The 22,845-nt window shown below is 37.1% G+C and overlaps 1 protein-coding gene across 3 annotated transcripts in view; it reads left to right on the top strand.

Annotated features, from left to right (window-relative positions):
• LRP1B (LDL receptor related protein 1B) overlaps positions 1-22,845 on the top strand; it is a 1,824,397-nt gene that overhangs the window by 877,962 nt on the left and 923,590 nt on the right. For all 3 annotated transcript variants that reach the window (XM_070241833.1, XM_023622537.2, XM_023622536.2), the window contains one exon: positions 5,902-6,064. In XM_070241833.1, coding sequence (XP_070097934.1) covers positions 5,902-6,064 — 163 coding nt within the window. The remainder of the gene's footprint in view (positions 1-5,901; positions 6,065-22,845) is intronic.

Below are 22,845 nucleotides of genomic sequence, written 5' to 3'. Positions count from 1 at the left end.
CCAAAATGGAATTTCTGGAGCATATTTGCCTTTTCAGTTTCTAATGTCCAATACCTATGGGCATTTTGAGAGGAACGGGGGAGGTTTGGGGGTTGGAAAAGGACAAGTGAACTTTGAAACACCTTCTAGAGCCATACCCCTGGCCCAACAGGGATTTGCAAGACCCAGATGGCTGTTTCCAGTTCCCCAAAGAACTGGAAAGAGGTTGACCCACACTTTCAACTACGTAATTTCTGTTTAGAAGTTTTCCCAACTTAAGGATCCATCCTCTGACCATTGGCAAGTAGGATCTTAATAGCAAGTTAAACCAATAAGCTTTTATGGCTTAACTATGGATGCAAGAGTCATCCTCAAAAGAGAGTGCAAAGTAGCCCTCACAAGATCCAGAAAGTTTACTCCCAAAAATAGTCCAAGAAAGCAAAGGCTTCTGCTGCATATGTGGTAGTGCACTAAAAAGCAACAAAGGTTGAAATGACAAAGGTCCCTGATGGACTGAGACCCCTCATGACCAAAGAGGTCACAAAGCCAAGCTCTCAAGACTTAGAACAAAACAAAAGAAAAAGACCCTCATCTTATATGCACAGTAACAGCTAAAGCTATGCTTTGGGTCTCTTAGAGTCAGACTAACACCTAGAGGGGAGATGCTGTGGGGTTGGGGATTGTGTGTGCCTTACAGAATACCTCATCATTGCAGCAACATTTTCTTGAGGTTGGCAGGGGACCTGTCATCATCTACCCCATTCCATGACCAACTTATCCTATCATCGGAATCTTCTTGAGGTGGCGAGTGCCCTAATGGCTCTTAACAGCTATACTCATGCCTACCAATTTTTCCAGCCTTTTTTGGCTTCCAGGATGTCCCTTAGCAACAGCTTCCACCCTATGCACATACTCCATAGGCAGGCCCTACAGCAACGTTTTCTGCTGGCCACCCAGGCAACAGGCTTATGGAGATGCCTGCATCTTGCCCTATGGTTTTTTCCTTTTTCTGATAAATGAAACAAAGACAGAGACAAGGAAGGATGATAACTATTTCTGGGAGTAGAAGATCAATAAACCAATGAGTATTTAGTAGCTCGTACTACACACTCTTAGCTAAAAATTGCCCAATTTGGGAAAATGCAGAGTAAGAGGCTACAGTTGGGGATTGAATTAGTGCTTCCCATTGTTTCAGAATTTAGACACAGCTAGTCAAAAGTATATTTATACTACAGCTAGAACCAGATCATGAAAATCTCTGGGAGTCTCCAAAACCAAGACCCTCACAATGAAGGCCCAGTCAAGGCTTTCTTCTAATAGCCCATATAATTCCCCTGAGGCTGATGGTAGTTTGGTAGGACCCTTAGCCACAAATACGAGTGCAGCCCGCATTTCTGTCCAATTATCTCTGACTGCAAAATGAGGTGGAACCATATTTTTGTCCCACTGTAATTTTGGGAGCCCTTCCCCCAACATGACGATTATCAAGCCAAGCCTTCAGGGCACAAAACAAGCTTGGTAAGAGTCTCCTGTTCTCCATGAACATTTACAACTTCTGGAAACTTTTGATTGAAAGGTGGAGCCCTTGACTCTAAAGATTTCTTTGTTTCATGGTTTAAAAGTTCAAAAGGAACCCAGAGTGGCCACTGTAATTTTAAATTATCCCAGGTTATCTTGCCAGCTGTTTTCCATTATCCCCACTTTAGGGAGCTCTTCCTAAGGTGGCTGCAAGAAAGAAGGTAATTTCTACAGAGAATTTGTTATGATCACTGGGAAACAGTGTAAGCCCCCAAATAGCCAATTTTAACAAATAAGACAGACATAGACAAACATGAACAGACACCAAAATCTAGTACTCTGAGACTCTAACCCAGGGTACTCTGGTACCCTATCCCAGAACACAGGACTCTAACCCAAACCTTTTGAGTGCCCTAGTGGCTGTAACCCTTTTATATTGTCTCCCCAAACCCATGATCCTAGCTTAGGGACTTTAACTCAGCAAAAAATCTCACAATGAGACCCCTAATCTACAATCCTGATGACATATTAGATAATTTTAGGCACAAACACATTTTAACAAGGTCACTTATCCAAAAGACATCTCATCCTAGAGCTGTTTACAGACAAAGACACAGAAAAACCAGAAAGCAGTGAACCGGCTCCCAGATTCCAGGTGAAATTCTATACCTCTTCCCACTCTGGCAGGGCACCCTATTAACCAGATGATTCCCCTCTTCAAGGAGGGGAACCTCACATGGAGGGGAAAGATGTTTTCTGCGGTGCATCCCTGAGGCGACTTACCCTACTCCAGATGTGAGCCAGTCGACCCACCAGAGGTAGCCATTTCTGTTTCCACCACAGGGAAGCAACCGGCATTGGCATGGGAGAGCAAAAAGGGCAGATCCCTGAGACAAAACAAACGTCAGCATCTGCTAGGGACTTACTTGACAGGTTGCCCCTCCAAAGTTGACTGGCCATGAGCAGGACTTGAAGTCCTGCCAGAGTCACCAAATTTATGATACCACACAAAATGGCACAATCCTCTCACCACAAGACAAAAGCCAGTTGTCAAGAGGCAAGATGGAGGCACAGAAAGAGCATTTTGTTAAGTGATCAGCTAGCAAATTCGAAGATAGTGGGCTAGCATGCTAAAGAACCATCTTAAGGAGGCACAGAATCTTGAAGCAGTTATATAGGCCAGTGGGATATAAGGAAGGGGCTTAGAAATGTTGACTCTCTGTTGTTACAGACTGGGAGTCACCACACCACATCCTTCAGTTGTTGTTCATGATGGCTATCAGCATAGGCTCTCTGTCCAGGGGTCCTCACATTCTTAAAGAACTTAAAAGAACAAAGTTATTATTGTCTTATCATAGCTGGGAGGTACATACACAAGCAGGGGCCATAAAATCTAAGGAGCACGAATATCTCCTGGAGGGTATCTATCCAGCTGGGTTTGTTAATCAGAGGTCATTCAAAGTTACAATATAATTTCTTTTCTACAATATGTCTTCCCTTATGTCAACCTTGTGTTGAGCTGGTATCACCGGAGGGTTAGGACTTCAACATGAATTTTGAGGAAAGATAATTCAGTCCTTGAAACTAAGTATATGTTACATTTTAGTGAATTAAAAATGTCTAAGTTCTACATTCACCAACTCTTGTAACTAACTACTTGCCTTATGACATATACAAAATCTGGTGTAACATTTTTTGTCCAATTATAAATTATTGTAAGTACTCATCATCTTCATTCTTCTTTTTTTTTCACTTTTCCCTTAAATTTTTCAATTGATTTCCACTGGGTACAACTTAAAATTGATAAACCTAACAAATATTGGGTTTAAAAACATTGCTAATAGTTATTTATATTTATATAATACTTTACATGTTTCAGAATATTTTCAATATTTTTTCATGATTATTTAAAATTTTACAAACATTGATATTTAGATTATTTTGTAGATAGCAGAAAAGTAACCTTTGCTTTTGGCAATTGAGAAATTCTGAGTGACCATATAAGAGCCGTTTCAAAAGATCAGTGAGGGAAAAATCCAGGTGACTTTTGGTTGAAGAATGAATAAAAGCCAACTAGAGAACATAATATCAGGAACATATTTAAAATTTTGTTCTAGTAACAGTAAAGTAATAACGGTCTTACTGAAACTTTACAGATTTTTTTTTGTAATGTCATAAAGTTACAGTTATCTTCGGCGATTTCCTCTGAACTTTGTTATATTTCAGCAATATGAAAATGAAATACTGATTCCGTTGTCTAGACAAGTCATCTATCTCCTAAAATGTTTAAATCATTTCACACATTTATTTATCTCTCTCTATCTATCAGCTTGCTTACTTGAACTCTTTGTCTAATTGCCTTGATTCTCCAATCTTAATAAAAATTACATTAAAAGCAGACGGAAACTTCCAATATAAGAAAAAGTAACAAAACCACTTCTCACAATTATGAAGTGTTCTGCTAATTATTAGGTTCTTTAGAGAGACCTTGCTGCTTCAAACTTGGATGGTTGTTAACAATAGCTACTGTTTCAGTAGCAGAGAATCTTTCTGCAGTGATACAAAGTTGAAAGAAGGTGTGAATGCTGTCAAGCAGTTCTTTTGTCTGAAATTACAATTGTATGGACTAAACCAACTGCATGCCTAGCGTGAGGGATGGGTCATTGAATGGACCCTGGCACATACTTTATCTGAATCCAAGGTATTTAGAATGACATTTGAAACAGTGTGTTCTGTGCTCTAGCTAGTATAATAATGCAAAAAGAATCAAAAATAAAACAAAGCAAACATTTCCAGGTTTCTAGAGACAGAGAAACAGTCTAGATTCCTTAAAAAATCCTAGTTGCTGAACTGGTTGAAAAAAAGCTTCACACAGTTTGTGGGACGTTTAAATGCTTATGTTTTGATAAAAACCCTGTAATTCAGGAATGAAACTAGAATCAATAGCTTGAAAATGTATATCCAATGAATTGCAAAATCCGCATTCTGCTTGTCCTTGTAAGGCATGATAGAAATTCCCGTAAAGTTGCTCCTTTCTCTACCTTGCTTTGACAACATTACATTACGAATGATAATGATGACGCGTGCATCTACGTTAGTCTTTCTGTTGAGAGGATATCAGTCACTGAAGCAGCATGTTACTAAGAAAGTATTTTGAAGCATAGAGTAGGAAGAATGTTTAGGTTCGAGTTGCAGAAGGAAACTTTGCTTAGTCAACAAATCATAGATCCATAGTGGGTTTGAACAAGGAGGTATCAAGGTATCATTTCCAATAGATAAAAACATGACTGTCATAAAATTCAGGAATGAATATGGACCAGGAATTCATTTATGGCATTATTGAGGGAACCAGCCCAGTATTGCTGATCTGAGAACATTAGTGGAATTGGATATTTATAGGCATTTAAAAAAAAAAAGAATGTTTAAATAAGATTTGTAGGTTAGGTATAAAAATGGTTAATGCCTCACAGGGTAATAAAACCATAACTTTTGGGGTTATCCTTTCTACCAGACAAATATCTACAAATTAGCATGAACCCTTGCAGTGTATAGATCTGATCAAACAGAAAATACTCAGGTCAAATACAGATAGATTTTTCTAGAGCTACACTGTCTATAGTAGCCACTAGCTACTTACATTTTTTTAATTTAAATTAATTAAAATCAAATACAATACAGATTCAGTTTCCCAGTCACAGTAGCCACATTTTAAGGGCTCACTAGACACATTTGGCTAGTGGCTACATTATTGGACAGTGTCTCCATCACTTCAGAAAGTACTATTGAACAGTATCCTTCTAGAGAATTAATCTTTGAGCAGACCTGTTTTACAATGCCTGCATATGTCATTTAAAGAACATATCACTTCCCTTTTTGCTTTATTTCCAAGCTTTTGGATGCTGTTTTATAAACAAAGGCATCTTAAAGATCTCCTTGTCTACCTTCTCCACCCTTCTTTTTTTAATAGAAGAGTATCTGAAGATAAAGGTTTATGTAAGTTCACAAAAAGTTTACTCCTCTTACTGCTAAAGAGTTTAGTGGGGCCATTGAACCAGTTATGCCCATTGGGTCGAATGAACTATTCTGGACAAATGCAAAAACTAGGAGAAGATTTTATTGTAAATACTTATATTTATGATAACACTCTCTTGATCCATTGGTTTAGGTCATCCTCAGTCCTTAGATAGCAAAAAGAAAGGCATCAAGAGGTAGTCATTATTTTACAGAATAATTAAATCACTTAGTTTGGCATAGCAAGAAGTTGTGTTTGCAATTTTTTATCATAAAACTACCTATGCTTTTGAAATGTCCTCTGTGATGCTTTGGACAGACTTATGTACTCTTTGGCTTATGATGCTAGATTTGCACCTGTAACTCAGTGATTTTGTGTGTGTTGTTTTTCAGATGTGCAACAAATGGCGATTGACTGGCTCACCAGAAATCTCTATTTTGTGGATCATGTCAGTGACTGGATCTTTGTTTGTACTTACAACGGGTCTGTATGTGTCACCTTGATTGATCTGGAGCTTCATAATCCTAAGGCAATAGCAGTAGATCCAATAGCAGGGTAAGAAATTCTTCTTTGTAGTGTCTGATCTGAAATAGTTTCCATAAAAAATATGTATATATATACCAGTGTCTGATGAGAATTGTAGAATATAAGATTATGGTCTCAACTTTTTTTGTTAAATGTTGATTTTAACAACTGCATTGCAGGAAAGAAAAAAGGTTGTAATTTACCATGCAGAACCTGGGGAAGACCAATTCCTCAACACATCAATATTGCAGGCCTAACCTAAGACACAAACAACCTGCCATGCTCCCAGGAATTGCTTTGGGGTCACCAGAGAAGAAACTCAAGATCGTTTTAGGTTAGAGAAAGGAGACTAAATTACTTAGCAGTGGATCTTGTAGTTAGCAAACTTCAAAAATGCTACTTGAAAGATATACTATTAACAAACTTATGTCCAACAGAACATTTAGGATTTATAAAAGGGGTATAATACATGTTCAAGGGTACTACTAAAACATTGTCATCTTTGTTAGTTGAGACAACTTTTTCTCTGACTACTGATATGTAAACACTGTATTGTTATGGAGTTACTGAATTCTTCATAAAAATCCATCTTCCCTTTTTCTGACTTTCCAAGTTTGCAAGCTACTTTATTGGGTAAAAAGAGGCCTTATCTGATCTTCTTTTGGCTAATAGGCTCATTAATCTTTTTTAGTATGTCACAATTTGTCAAAATATAGTCAAAAATGTTTAAATTCTCATCAACTTTTTTCATGTGATTAGAAAATCAATTAAGGAATTTATGTTTTAATTTTATAAATGTTATGATATTATTAGAAGGGGAGGGGCAAAAAAAAAATGTAGAGAGTCCTATAAATTCAGTTCTTTCACCAGTCGGTATTGGTCAAGGATACTTTCAAATTAATGATATAGTGTACAACTTTAACTGAAGGAGCTGTTGTTTTTTTCAGATATAAGTTGTAGCAAAGATTTGAAAACTGAAATTTTATCTTCTTATTGTTTTAATCGTCCCCAGGCAGTTCAGGCTGAACTGTCTGATGGAACATATCCTAAACCGCCATAAGCATCCATTCAATAAATGGGAAAATATTTACTGAAGAAACAGCTGTCATCCATATGTGGACTTTTGTCACTCTTTACTTAAAGTCTGATTGAATATTAAGATGCATCATCACAATGGTTCTGATTTTGACAAGAACAGCTTGCACGTAAGAACTTTGCTAGCAAGGCTGTGTAATATAATTCTTGAATGTGGCTCTATTTGTATTTGCAGCAGATGGTTACTTGACTCAATCTGACTGCAGTGATGCTTCAAAAGACATTAGTAAAAGAAGTTGTATTTAAACTGATTTGTTTGGGTTGTTGGGTAAGCGTAGTAAGAAAGAACTGGAAATTTACAAATGTGCTAACAACACTCTTTTGGCATTCTGTTTAGGAATATATTTGCTTGCATGTTTTTCCCTGGATATGCTAACTGAATATCAAATTAGCCTTTAGACAGTCTTATCTGTGAAAAATGTTAAGAGGTGAAGCTATTGTGTTTCTCCCCTCATTATACCACTGTTATCCTTTCCCCCTTCTTACAAACAAAGATCCAGAGACCCTTTTCGAATAAAACTGCCAATCAGGAATGCAATATATGTGAACACCATCTCCCTTTCTGAGCAGCAACATATTTTATGTTCTCAAACTTCCTATTTCTCCCTGTCATTACATGAAAGAACCATGTTTTGTCATTTTTGTCAAAGGAATTAGAAATAGAAAACCCCCACATTGTTTGCACTTATTCTCTGCTGGATTCCTTTGGGCCCAGTGACTGTTTAAATGTAATTTTGTCATGTATCATTTATCACAATAGGTTCTGCGGAATTTTTTGTTTGAGTTTGCCCTGTCTCTCTAGCACAGGTTTTCAATCATGAGTCAGAAATCAGAGAGGGAAAAGCTCTGCTCTTTTATAAATATGTGTTTGTAATAGAACGCTTTCAAATACATTTTACTTTTAATATCATAAATTTGGCTAGGATTTATGTGCTGATATCTAGGGAAGGAACAGTAGGTTTTTCCTTTAACTTCTACTTTGGGGCCTGCTGGAGAGTAATTTGAATAGTTGAGACTAGAACAGCTCTGCATGACCTACTAAAAGGGAAATGTGCCACCGGTGAAATTTCTCCTACCTTTTTCTAATTGTATGGGGTGATATTCTTTGGCTCTGTCTGTAATAATTTCAATTCAGAAAACATCAGAATGTATTTAAAGTCTGACCCAACTCTTTGAGCTTGACCTTAACAGGTATGGAAATGGAGGGAGTTTGCCTTACCTCCTCAAAGGCTGCATTGAAAAAATATCTTTTACTCGGCTATGCTTTTAATGTCACTTTTCTCAATCTCCTATTCCCTTCTTATCTAATAACTATTACAGTATTGTCTTTTTTTAGTTTAATTTTTTTTTTAATTCTCCGTGGGTTGAACATAGATTACTAATTTTCTCTCAATATGACTTGAACCAGGCTTCAATCCAAATCTGGCAGGAAGAGATTGTTTATAAACATTACTTATGCATGCTCTTGTTTTTTTAGTGGACTTTTAATTCAGGCTAATTTTCTGGAGATGCTTCTTGAGAGTTTCTTCTTCCTGTCAAAGTTTAGCAACTTTTTTCAACGGTTCCTTGAAGAAATTTCCAAAATTATTTTGATAGAGTCAGTAGAATTGAAAGGTAGCATAAGACCATAGTTCAACCAACATCAAAAATAGCATTTCTGGCCGTGGTTATTAGGGCTCTGCTTGTTTAATGGGTAAGAACTTGGTGCTGGAGTCATTCTCCTTGGGATCAAATCCTGGCTGCACCAGTTACCAGCTGTGTGATGTTGGATGCCTCTTTGTTCCTTTGTTTTTTCATCTTAAAAATGTGAGTAATGATGATTCTTACCCTAAAGGGCTGTTGTGAGGATTAACTAAGGTCAAACATATAAAGTACTTCCACACTTTCTGAGTTGTAGAATATGTGAAGTTCTCTATTTCACGTTGCCTCAAAAATAACTACTAATATTTCCAGCTCTTATGATACCATTATGAGTAGACTGCTGAGACCAATATCCCATCCTATTCTTGGGGGTGGGGGGATAAAATCGGGGGGGCGGGAATCTCCTTTCTTCTCTCCTTGTGTTCTCATGGCTAGGCTAATAGTAAAATTGACACAAGGCCAGATTAACAGGAGAAAAACCCAGTTTAATACATATGTATCGGAGACCATAAAGAAATGATGCTCTGAGAGTAAACAAAGCAGTTAGTATATATACATCTTTTACACACAGAAAAAATAAATATGTGAAGAATTGACAGGACAAAGAAACTTAGACTTGAGGTGCATTATTAGTGAGGAACTTAAGCAGAGTTTGGGTTTGAAGTAGTAAGTTAGCAAGGTTTGTTTATGCAGGCTTCTTGGCCCTGAATCCCCAGCTCTGGCAATAAGGATGCAGGGAGAGCTCCTTTCCCATGGGAGACTTATTTCCTGATTTCAGGGAGAACAGAGACAGGAGGGGTGAATGCACTTTTTGCTTCTCAAATAACTTCCATTCAAAAAATGAATATGCTATTGTGGAATATTTTGGGGTGGTCTGCCCTGAGCCCCAACACTCTTAAAGATGATCTTTTCATCTCCAGCCCCATTCTCTTTCTACTACAAACCTTCCTAAAATGGTTTATATCATATAGACTAAATCTATTATATAATAAAGAGGAGGGTAAATGAGAAAAAAAAAGTGGTATAGCCTGGGAACAAAGAAAAAATACGTATAGGATGTTGAAGGAGAAAAGTACAGAGCAACTGAAGGTATAGGAAAAAAAAGTAGCAGAGGAAACATTTTAATAATTGATTTTGTGAAAGATGTATTTGGATTACCTTCAAGGTCCTTCAAAATACAAAGGTGAAGAATGAAATCCATTCCTAGTTACCTTTGTCAATTGAACTGTGTTTTTGAATATGGCGTTGTTTCAGTAATAAACCATGTAGTATTTGGGTCTCAAGAGAGTTGTCACTGAGGACAGGAGTGGAGCTAGTTTACAATCTTGGTTCTAAGGTATGGTCCTGAGCTTCATATTAAATTAAAATCATCACACTAAATTTGAGACAAGAATTCATTTCACCATGAACGTCAAATTCTGGCAATGATATTGCAAAAGAGGAAATCAATTAATCCTAAGCATGATAATTATTAGAAAAACAGAATAAAATTAAAAGATATTTTAGTGATGGTACTGCAGTTGGAATTGAAAATTTGGGAAAAATATATTTTTTGGACTTGGGGTACCATATACAGAACCTAAACTCTATAAAGCTGTGTGAGATGACTAAATTTAGGGAGGGAGAAATCTCCCATGTCATGTGAAACAGCAGAAAATGAATATTTTCCACTTATACTCTTTTTCTTTGTAGGATAAACTTTCGCCTTGTAGAGAGTGAATGGCAGCGTGATACATAGGTTTTATTTGTGAATCTGTGATTCCATGTCAGTAATGAAGGAAAAATGTGTTGCCTTTGTTCTCTACAAGAGCAAACCATCTGCCAGGAGACGGAGACATGAAGCTCAAGTCGAGGAAGCTGAATTCACACGGGAGCGATGGACAGTATTTAATAGTTTATAAACCCTTTCCCATCACCCACCTGGATCCCCATTGTTGATGAAATTATTCATGGCTGAGAAATTAAAGATAGAATTAAAGTTAACAGCCATCAAAGAGCAAGACTTACTAATGAAATTCTAATCTAGATGCTATGTGAATGTGGGAAGCTAGAAAATGAAGCAGGTTTGCCTATGCTCACGATAGGGGTTCTGTAACAAGGAGATCCTTGGGGTAGATATCAGGTTTCTCAATTCTGTGAGGTGGCTCGTAGAGCCAGCCCAACTTCCAACTCAGAGCCTGTATTGACTGTTCACTTACATGAGTAGAATTGTTGTAGACCTTTAACCAATAAACCCCTCGGACTACACCGTGGGCAAATTAAACCTACAGTATTGCACCTCCACAACCACTACCTACTGCTTTGAGGATTCAGATGGTTCTGAAGTTGCTATTGATTTGAACGTTAGGAAGCATCTAAAGACATGCCCCTATGCACTCTTTTTCTCCTCATGGAAGTATCAATCTTGGAGGGTTGCATGGTCATCTGCAATTCATGACTGCCCCTAATCTTTTGAAATTCATGTTCACATTTTGATGGGTTGCAAATTGTAAGTCCTGACTTTTTAACCAGGAACTACCCTCTACACACACTCACAAAAAAACTACTCATATAGATATATCTTCTAGCCTCCTTCACCATCTCAGTATAGGCATGTGACAGGTTCACACAATCAGATGCACCTCCCCATTGTTCAGGGAGAGAAATGTTTCTTGAAGATATGGAAACTTAATCTTCCTCGGAATCTTCTTGAATATTCATTTTCGTTAGTAGAAAACTCAGAAAAATTGAGAAATTCCAATATTTTCAATAATCGTTCTCCTGAATTTGTGTATTGATCTGCTATAATTTCCCTCTTGGGCATCTTGAACTTAGTTTCTTAAAAAAAAAAAAAGAAGAAAAAAAATGCCAATGAACGAAACTAACTCCTAAAATTATGTTTTGGGTTACTAGTGTATCTTTGAAACAATCTTGGTCCTGCACACAGGAACAGTACTCAGGTGGGCTGACCTTTGAATTCACCTATATGAAGGAGAGTGCCAAGGAAGTTATTTGCCCACTTCTCTTTACACTCACTGAGTGATTCATGCAGTATAATGACAACATCCCTAGTCTTATAAATTTGTACTAATTATTCCAAAAATTTTGCCAATGTGTTTTCTTATCTGTAGCAATAAATTCAAGTAGATATTGTTAAAACATTAGCTATATTTCCATCTTTTTTTCTATCCATAATCTATCTAAAGATTTACATGATTATTCTCTATTTTACAACACTACTACCTTCTCTAGATGAGTCTAACACTCCTGGATCGCATTTACGTTCATAGAAAATTATCTAAGCAATAGGCATCTATTTTAGACCAATTTACTAAGCGCTTCAGAAGAGTTATCACTTGCCACTTTTCAATCCAAAGTTCTTCAGGAGTTGCTGATGTGAAATAGGCAAGACGACATGGATATGCAAGTGTGTGTTTCATAGTTTGCACTATTTTGACTGAAGTTGTTGAAAGTCTCTCTCAATGGTATAAATCCATATTAGCTGTCTTATATATGACTCAAATTCTTCTCATTAATTAATTTTGTCTAGGTTTAACCTCTCCAAAATTTCCTCTCCAGATCTTTCCTCAAGTGGCCGTTCATGTATGGCATTACCTTTAATTACTGTCTCGTTCAGTTACAAATGATTTTTCTATTATATTGTGATTAGCCTGGGGATATGGCAGAGAAATTTGAAGTGGTTTATGTTTAGCACAGGCTTTACTGGAAACTTAACCCAAATTGATTCAATTCCCACTGTGTTCTTGACTCATATCATTCATAAAGTCAAAATAATGCAAATCATTCTACATCTCTCTTTGCTCTTTTCTATTCTCTCCTCTCTTTCTTGTTCACTCTGTAAGTTTGTTAAGCTTATCTCTCCATTACTGAGTTCACAATTCTATTTCTAGTAGTTATGCTCAATGTCTTCCCAACCTTCCCATCATTCCCTGTAAAAGAGATTTCTTCTCTGAATTCTCACTCTGATTAAAGCTGTCCACTCAAATATATAGACCAACAGAAAAACAATTGTGCATAGCTTAAATTACAAAGGAATTTATGATTTTACTTAAAAATCTAGATATAGGACAGTTCCTAGGTTGGTTATTTTAGTGGCTCAACAGTTTTGTTAAGGACGTGGCTTCTTTCTACCTCTTTGTTCTGTAATGTTATCTTTAGTATATACTTCTCAGGCTAATTCCCCTGTGGTCATTAGATGGCTACTGAAGTTCAAGGGATCCCATATAGAAACACAATATTCAGTTAAAAAACAATATTTTTTCTTCCTTGAGTGTGGAAGAGCACCCAAAGCAGACATTCTCTCATGTCTTCTTGATCATAACTGGGGTACATGCCACCTAAATGAGAAAACACTAGATAATTTTTATCATTGACATATGAAAGGCAGAGATACATAGGAGTAAATTTGGGACCAAGCCAACATGGAAGAAAGAAAAATGGATTATGAACCAACATCATCTACTATAACCACTATCAGATGATACTCCTTTCTCATATATAGTCTTTTGTCTTTTCGTTGTTCTTCCCAGGCACTGAGGGGTCCCTTTTTGCTTAGCTAAATCTGTTTGGATTATGGACAAGTATTTTGTTCCAACCTTTCATTCCCTCTTCTAGGAGATCACCTCCATTTCCTTTTTGCCAAGGTCTTTGAAACTCATTCTGAGGAATATTTTTCTTATCTCTTTTGAAGGCAAATGACAGGGGATTTTTTTTTCTGTAACATTTTATCCAATACTGAGAAGATGTTGCAGTGGGGGCACTCTGGATAACATTCATAGTATCCCTATTTTTATCTTTAAAGACACAATTTAAGAAACTGACGAGAGCTTTTATTCTATCAGATTCTTCAACACTTGCAGAAGCTATGCGAATATTTCTAAACCACTGGGGTAATATTAAGTAAATTATTGTTTCACTTATAAAATAATTCTCAAGTGGCACGAAAGCTTTTTTACTCTCTGCCAGAGAATAGTTAACATACTGGAAGAATCTGTGCCATTATTAGAAAAGAATAATTTTATATTTTCAAGTAGTTTAAAATTACTTCTAATTGTTTCCTACATAAAGTCCTATGAAAGCGGACAGTAGGTACAAGCCAGTGGTACTGCTTTTGAAAATGTGTAGACAACTTTCCTGTATCACTGAGGTATGATCAGGGCATCAAAGATAATGATATGATCTATTCTCTCATGGAACTTGGAGTACAACAGTTATGTATCAAATATCAAACATGATAATCAGAAGATACAGTTATTGTAGTGTACAAAAAAATTCTAAACAACAAACAAAATACTAAGCAGTAATTTATCTGAAATTTCTCAGGAAAATAATGGGTCAGGTTCAAAATGTTATTTTCTAAGAACTGAGAGAATCTTGGTTTGTGAACACCACAAAGGAAAGAACAAAAATTAAAAGCAATAAAATAAGTACTTGACACCATTCCCCTTGTACATTACCACTCTTTCATACACAACATAAATTCAGGATATTACCATAGGCCATATAATTATATTCAACCAAAAAAAAAAAAAGAATGAGAAATAAAAAGCAACAAGCAGCTTTTATGCTGAGTTATGTTTTGTTCTGCTTGACTGCTGAGCCTTGCAGGATATTGAACCAAAATTGATGTTTTCCCTTGAGCCAGATTCTTAGTGGTTTGACTTTGGAGAAATATCTGGCATTAGGGTCAAGGTGGATGTTTTCCAGTGTCAAGTGGTTTTTATTCAAAAGTTTTGTTTTCAGTCATGTAGAGGGAAAAGGCAAATGTTGAGAGTATTTGGTCTTCTTTTGGTCTTAGTGATATAATTGTCTTTGTAAGCACATAAAAGTGGTGCTTAGACAGGAAGCATCACACTTCCTGATTTATAGTATAGCTATACTATAAAGCTATAGTCATCAAAACAGTATGCTACTGACATAAAAACTGACAAATAGACCAATGGAGCAGAGTTGAGAGCCCAGAAATAAGCTCAAGCATGTATGGTCAACCAATATTTGACAAGGGAGCCAAGACTATTCAATGGAGAAAAGTCAGTCTTTTCTATAAATGGTACTGGAATAATTAGATATTCATGTGTAAAAGAATAAAATGGACCTCTAACTTACACCATTCACAAAAATTAACTCAAAATGGATTAAAGACTTAATTGTAAGATCTGAAACCATAGACTCCTAGAAGAAAACATAGGAATAAAACTCCTCCACTTGGGTCTTGGTAATGAATTTTTGGATGTGACACCTAAAGTACAAGTAACATGTAAAAAATAAACAAGTGGGACTACATCAAACTAAAAAGCTTCTGCATACCAAAAGAAACCATCAACAAAGTGAACAAATACCTTATGGAATGGGAAAAAATATTTGCAAACCACACATCTGGTGGAAGGTTAATACCCAAAAATATTAAAAACCTCATGCCACTCAATAGCAAAGAACCAAATAACCCAGTTTACAAATGGACAAAGGACCTGAATAGACATTCATCCAAAGAAGATATACAAAAGGCCAACAGGTACATGAAAAGATGCTCAACATCACTAGTCATCAGGGAAGTACAAATTAAAACCATAATGAGATCACTTCATACCTGTTAAAATGGCCATAATCCAAAAGCCAAGATAAAACAAGTATTGGCAAGGATGTTCGAGAGAAGGGAACCCTCGTACACTGCTGATGGGATTGCGAATTGGTACAGCCACTACAGAAAACAGTATGGAGGATCCTCAAAAAACTAAAAATAGAACTACTGTGTGATTCAACAATTCCACTTCTGGGAATATATTCCAAGGAAATGAAAACATTAACTCAAAAAGACATCTGCACCCCTATGTTAATTATATCTTTATTTATGATAGCCAAGACATGGAAACAATCCGAGTGTCCATCCATGGATGAATGGATAAAGTTGTGATATATATACAATAGAATATTATTCAGTCATTAAAAAATGAGGAAATCCTACCATTTGCAACACCGTAGATGGACTTTGAAGGCATTATGCTATTGAAATAAGTCAAACAGAGAAAAACAAATACTTTATGATCTCACTTATTTGTGGAATCTGGGGAAAAAAGAAAAACCTCATAGAAAAAGAGATCATACTTGTGGTTACCAGAGGCAGAAGGTGGGGAGAGGGGGAGTTGGAGGAAGGTGGCCAAAAGGTACAAACTTCCAGTTATAGGATAAATAAGTACTTGGGATATAAGGTACAACATGGTAACGATAGGTATCACTGCTGTGTGATATATAGGAAAGTTGTTAGGAGAGTTAATCCTAAGAGTTCTCACCACAGCAAGAATTCTTTTCCTTTTTTTCCTTTCTTTTTATTGTATTTATATGAGGAAATGCATGTTAGATGAATGTATTGTGGTAATCATTTCATAATATGTGTAAATTAAATATCATGTTGTATGCTTTAAACTTATACAGTGATGTATGTCAATTATTTCTCAGTAAAATTGGTAAAAGTGTAGAGTAAAAAAATTGTGCTTAGGTAAACAACTAACTGCAGATAAATTGTACTCCAATGACATCCTAAAATAATTTAAAGCTTTTTGGGAAAAACAACACAAACAATTTTTGCCATTGTTCTTCTTCATAATGATAGAATATAGTTATGGTAACATCATCAACAACCAAACTATTTAGCAAATCCCTATATTTACTTCCTAATCTGGTTTAGAGTGACATAAAATGAGATTAAAAAGCTGCATAAAGAAGAAAATGTTTCTGCTTTCTGGAAGCCTTCAGCCTAGGCCTCAAAATGGAATTTAGAATTAGAAATCTAACTAATTTGAAGGTATACCTAAGGTGATTAATTCACCTCATAAATTCAATCAGATCTGTATGAAGTGTTTGGAACTCAACAATGATCAAAAAGCCTTCAAGGGGCCGGCCCCAGGACCGACTGGTTAAGTTTGCATGCTCTGCTTCGGCGGCCCAGGGTTTCACCAGTTTGGATCCTGGGCAGGGACATGGCACCACTCAATAGGCCATGCTGAGGTGGCATCCCACATGCCACAACTAGAATGACCCACAACTAAAAAGATATGCAACTATGTACCAGGGTGCTCTGGGGAGAAAAAGGAAAAATAAAATCTTTAAAAGAAAAAAAAGGCTTCAAATTGATAAGATATCTGATTCATTTTTTTATGAAAGCAAAAACACCCTGTTTTGTTTTTTAAATAACTTAGTATGAATTTAATTTAGAAAGATATTTCAAATGTATACGTGCAATTTAATTTGTTTATTAATTAAAATGACTGCATAAAACAATTATAATTTTCACAGAGTACACACTAAGGTTTGAATGAATATCAATGGAATAATCCCCTTATAACAACTGTATTTATTAGTGTAATGGAGTTCCTTTTATAAACTTCAAAACTATATTTCTCACTCATTTATGAATCCACTAAGCATGTTTCAGGTGAATAGACAGCTTCCTCCATGTGATTATTCTGGGATCAAGATTCCTTCCATTTTTTGGCTCTAGAATCTCATAGGGCCTTGGAGTATTATGTTCTCAACTAGTGGAAGGGGAAAGATGTTGAAGATGTGTAGGCACAGTTGGATGCAAGGGGATCAGGGAAAGGTAGCACCTGGCAAGGCAGTTGCCTGCCCATGACAGCATCATACTATGGAAGTGGGAGCATGCATTTTCAATGAATACTTTGAATTACAATGAATACCTTTTTTACATTTCTACCACAGCTTTCTCTTCTGGCTACCCAAATATTTATATGCATTCTTCTTTCCATAAATAGAATATACTACATTTATGTCAAAGTAGCTGATCTCCAGGTGATGTGCAGTCTTCTCCATCATGTCCTTTTGTGGTTCCTTTTTGTACAGCAAACCATGAACCAAAAGACAAGATATCTGCCCCACTGTCCCCTCCATACCTTGTGTAAATTCATGGACCAGGGATAGAATAACAAAAATTGCCCATTTAGAAAATGGAAGACTGCAGGCACACAGTACTCATTGGTACAGAGCAATAATGAAATCCTGCCAGATGGGCAAAGTACAGACCTTCCTCCCTGGCAGTTTGGAAGTCACTTGTCTAGATGCTTGTTCTTTCCCTGCAATATTACCCTTTGTCCATGGATCTCCTTTACCTCTATTTCTGCTGGTAGGTTCTTTCTACTCTATTGTGCTCAGCGTTTATTCTGAAGCTGACCATGGGGAATATCCTCCCCGGGGGCTCTCTCTATTTCACAAACTGTTTCTTGTTGCTTTAAAGTCATTTTAAGGTTTGAAGAGACAAAAGATTTTGTCAGCTAGGCTCATGGCTTTTTGCAGTTATAAATTCCCTTGAAAATTAAAAGAATTTTGATTTCTTTGCTTCCCATTACTTCTGTATACCAATAACCACACTCAAAGTTATATTCTAGAAATAATTACCAAACCCAATTTATTTCTTTCCACCTCACTCTCTTGGTTTTCTCTTTCAAGATATTGGTGGTCACGTTGAGGCCTGAAACAATGCTTCAGTGGGAAGCAAACACTTTTTGTCTGAAGGCTAAATTCCTCTATTTAATTGAGAAATCTTAATTGGCTTTTGTTGCTCAAAGCGATTTTCAGTATTTATTCTGACTATTCAGGTCCTGGAAGCAATTGGCTTTCCCAAATCTGGGAGGCTCCAATTTGGGACTTGTTCTATACTCTTTCATTTTTTGCTATTAACCAGCCAATTCTAACCTACACTCATTTTGGGGGGTAATATCTTGCCAAAGTAAGCATGTAGTAACTAAAACAACTACTAGTGTCACACTTTTAAACTTCTTTCCTGAAATCCACAGTCTCAATAAGCATTTGTCCTTCCTTCCAAGATATTTTCCAAGATATTGCAAATGACATTTTTTATCAAATATTTTTAACTTTGATTATTTTTAGTCTTGAGCAATAGTTATCTGGCTGCTGCCACCTTACCATTAAGCCAATGTTATATATTTTAGGCTTTTACAAAGGTGATTCTGTACTTGTGCTACCAACTTCTGAATGTGTGATGGTAACACTCACTGCTATAAATTTCAGTGGATAGCACAATAGGAATTTGTTCTTCGTTTTACTGCGCAAGTTAGAGTCCAGTCCATGTGTTCCTAGTAATCAAGCAGCTTTTCTCCACGTGATGATTTAAATATGAAGGCTTATTTCGTCTTGTGGTTTCTATATCCTTTAGGACCTCAGAATATTCTGATTTTTGACCAGAGAAACAGCACATCTGCTTTTTTAAAACTCCAGCAACATCTAGTCACTTGGTCACATTGGGAGCAAGGAGGTTAGAAAATATGGTGTCTTGCTGGGAAGTTGTCAACCACTCCACATTTTAGAAAGAGAGGGGCACGAGTTTCTGGTTGACAGGTGACTGTCTCTGCCACTGTAATCACTATCTGATTTTGTTTATTTTCTTCCCTTTTGGTTACTAACAAATTAAACGTGGAACAAGTTAACATGTCAAAGCCTTTGCTTCTAAAAAGTATTTGAAATTGAATGCATTCATCTTTTTCCAAGGTTTTTTACACTCTCCTGAATGCTCAGAATTCAAGCTTTTCATTTTACCTTGAATAAATCATTTTCATTACATTCATCTTTCCTCTTGAGTCATTCATGAATCCAAATCATGTATTAAAAGTTTGCCTAGCAAACAGATAATCAGACAAACAAGTTGATTATATCCTGGCCATTGAGTAAATAATAGCCATCTCTACATTGGGGAAATTTCTCTAAATACCTAGTGCAAGATTCCTAGAACCTAAGCACCCTCTTCTCTGGAACGGCTAGAAACACTGTAAGAAACACTTTTAGGACATCAGAATCATTGTTCTTCTTCCATTTGTGCTTCTAGAGATCTCACTACTACTCCCAGCCCATAGAACTTCTTGTTTTCCAGACTAGGTGTCTTGGATTTTATTTGGTTCGCACTTGGTTATTAATTATCCTTTTTTTGTTTTGGAGGATACACTGAATAAATGTAATATTTGCGTAAAATCAGTCTGAAAGCAAAGGACAAAATGGATTATTGGTGGCGGCAACACTAGAGGTAAGAGAAAGAGAAGGCATTTGAAATAGTATAGTATATTAAATAAGTATAGAATAAGAATGGTATGTTTTAGAATACTTTTGACACTAACGGAAATCCTAACTCCAACTGGCTTAAACAATAATTTAGTTTATTTTCTCACTTAAGGGAAAGCCCAACAAAGAACAAGGTAGGCTGGAACCATGCTTGGCTGAAGTGATGCCTCAATGACATCATCAGAGATCCATATCCCTTCCATATCTCTGCTCTGCCATCCACAGCTACATCCTAATTCCTTTTCCCCATAGTTATAAGGTCGCTGCCAGCAGCAACTGAGGAAAATTGCTTACTTATTCTCATGCAGCAGGAAATAAAAAGCAACCTGACCCCTAAATATAGATTGTAAATCCGTTACTTAAGTCTGAATGGGCTAAATAAGGTTGCTTTCTCATACCTGCAGCAATATCAGTTGCTGGGGAAATATCACATACTATTTGGATTTATATTAGTCAGAGTCCACCCCAAGATCTGGAAGTGGGTTCACTTTCCTTGGAGTCATGTGGGCTTTGGTGGTGGTGGAGGGCATATGGGGAATGGCTATCTGAACATAATGAATTTTCTGTTAACAAAAAGAACTGGAACAAGCAAAACAGATACTTGGAGTGAGAATGGAAGAAAGATGTATGGATTTAATGTCATGGGAATATTTACTGTGGAATGCAAACTACTTGAGAGTAAAATCGTGTCCTTCCTGATGGATATTTTGAGGTTCTTTATCAAAGCCCTGTGAATACTAGATAAGGATGGTAATGGAAGTGATAATGATGATGATGATGAAAAAGATGGCAGTGAAAGCTGCATCAATAACACCACTAAGAGTGATGCTTGCCTCAACAAGGCAATTATTGAAACTGTGTAGCTACCAAGCTTGTTTTTTGATTTTGAAGGATGCTAAATTTAAAGAGAAATCCCTAGTTTGTTCCATAGGGAAAGATATTTTAGAGATCTTTAGTAACTTCCCAATAAATGAGACAGACATAGATTTAGATGATTTAACATAAGGAAATTTCTAGAAAATAGGATTAGCTGCTAAAAACTTTGCCTTCTTTAGATCTCCTTATTCTTTGGATCTGTATGTGCTCTTGTTATTCAAAGACAAGTAGCTGAATAGGATAAGCAGACTGATAATACGTAAATTCAAAGCTGCTTAACAAAGAAAATATTTTTTTAAGCCAAGCCTGGTTTTTTAAAGAATTATGTTTTCATAGAAGTATTTCATATATCAGATTCCATTTATCATATGACCTAATATTGCATGATTTAAAAAATAATGTTAAATGCATTTCATTAAAATTAATTATTTTAAGAGTGACATCGGCAACATGGTGGAGTGAGCAATTCCCTTTGACTCTCCCCCTCTAAATTACAACTAAACAGACATTCCTTAACCAACAAAGGCTACCCACACAGCACAACAGGGTGCCAGAGACACCCACACAGCTGTACATTTAAAGGTGGGTGGACTGAATCCCTGGGAAGCAGCAGTGAGCAAGGTTGCAGAGCCCCACACAGCAGCTGGCATGACTCTAAGAGAAAGTGGGAGCAGCCCAGTCTGCATGCGAATGCCTTAGGAGGGGTAAGCTGGTCTACAGGAGTGCCCACTGCGCTATAGTGGCCCTGCCAGTGGGAACACTTCTGACAGAGTGACTGCAGCTCAGCCCCTGCAATGAAGCCCGCCCACCAAGCACAGAGACCAGTGCAACTATAACAGGCGGTGAGGGAAGCCTAGCCAGCATGTAAATGCCTTTGGAAGAGTAACCTGGCCTGTGGGAGCTCCCACTGTGTTGTAGTGGCCTTTCCAGTGGGAACACTCCCTACTGAGTGCCCACAGCTCAGCCCCCATGAAGCAGTCCTGCATGCCAAGCACAGTGGCTGACATGACTGTAAGAGGAGGTAGGGGCATCACTACACATTCGTGAATACCTTTGGAGGGGCAGCCCAGCCTGCAGGAGTGCCCACTGTGTTGCAGTGGCCCAACAGTGGCAACACTTCCCACCCAGTGGCCTCAGCTCAATACTCCAATGATGCCCTGCCCACGAAGCACAGCAGCTTAGACAAACCACCAGTAAGCACAGTGCTGGCCCATGCCTGTGCAACCTCCCTGCTGAGCAGAGAAGTCCCACCACCACAAGAACCTCCCACAAAGCAGCTGCAGCCAGCCTGCACAAACGCAGAGCAACCATACCTGAGCAACATTCAGCAGACAGGGTGGGATCAGAAACACAGCTCCTGCTTCTCCTCAGTGGTGACAGGTTAAATCTGTGACCTGATACTACCACAATTGTGCCAGCAAAGGATCAATCCATCAGACACCATGAAAAACAACAGTAACACTTCAGAAAAGAGGGAAAATGACAAGTCTCCAGAAACCACTCCTGAAGTCACAGAAATTTTTAATCTAAATGACAGGGAATTTAAAATAGTGCTCATAATGAAACTCAACAAGTTACAAGGAAACTCTGAAAAACAAGTCCATGAGCTCAGGAATAAAATTAATGTGCAAAAGGAACATTTCACCAAAGAAATTGAAGCCCTTAAGAAAAACTTTGCAGAAATTCTGCATATGAATAACACAACTAATGAGATAAAAGATAATCTAGAAAACATAAAAAATAGAGCTGACATTATGGAGGACAAAATTACTGAATTAGAGGACAGGAATCTGGAAATGCTTCAGGTGGAGGAGGAGAGAGAACCAACATTTTTTTAAACAGGAAGAAATTCTTTCAGAAATATCCAACTCAATTAGGAAACACAACATAAGGATTATAAGTATTCCAGAGGGAGACATGAGGTAGAAAGTTGCAGAGAGCTTGTTCAAAGAGATAATTGCTGAGGACTTCCCAAACCTGGGGAAGAAACTGGATTTACAAGTATACAAAGCCAATAGAACTCCTAATTACATCAATGCAAAAAGACCTTCTCCAAGGCATATATAAGTAAAACTGGCAGAAGTCAATGACAAAGAAAAAATATTAGGGGCAGCAAGACA

Source organism: Equus caballus, chromosome 18 (assembly GCF_041296265.1).
Source record: "Equus caballus isolate H_3958 breed thoroughbred chromosome 18, TB-T2T, whole genome shotgun sequence".
Classification (NCBI taxonomy): domain Eukaryota; kingdom Metazoa; phylum Chordata; class Mammalia; order Perissodactyla; family Equidae; genus Equus; species Equus caballus.
This window is presented reverse-complemented; position numbering and strand designations above follow the sequence as displayed.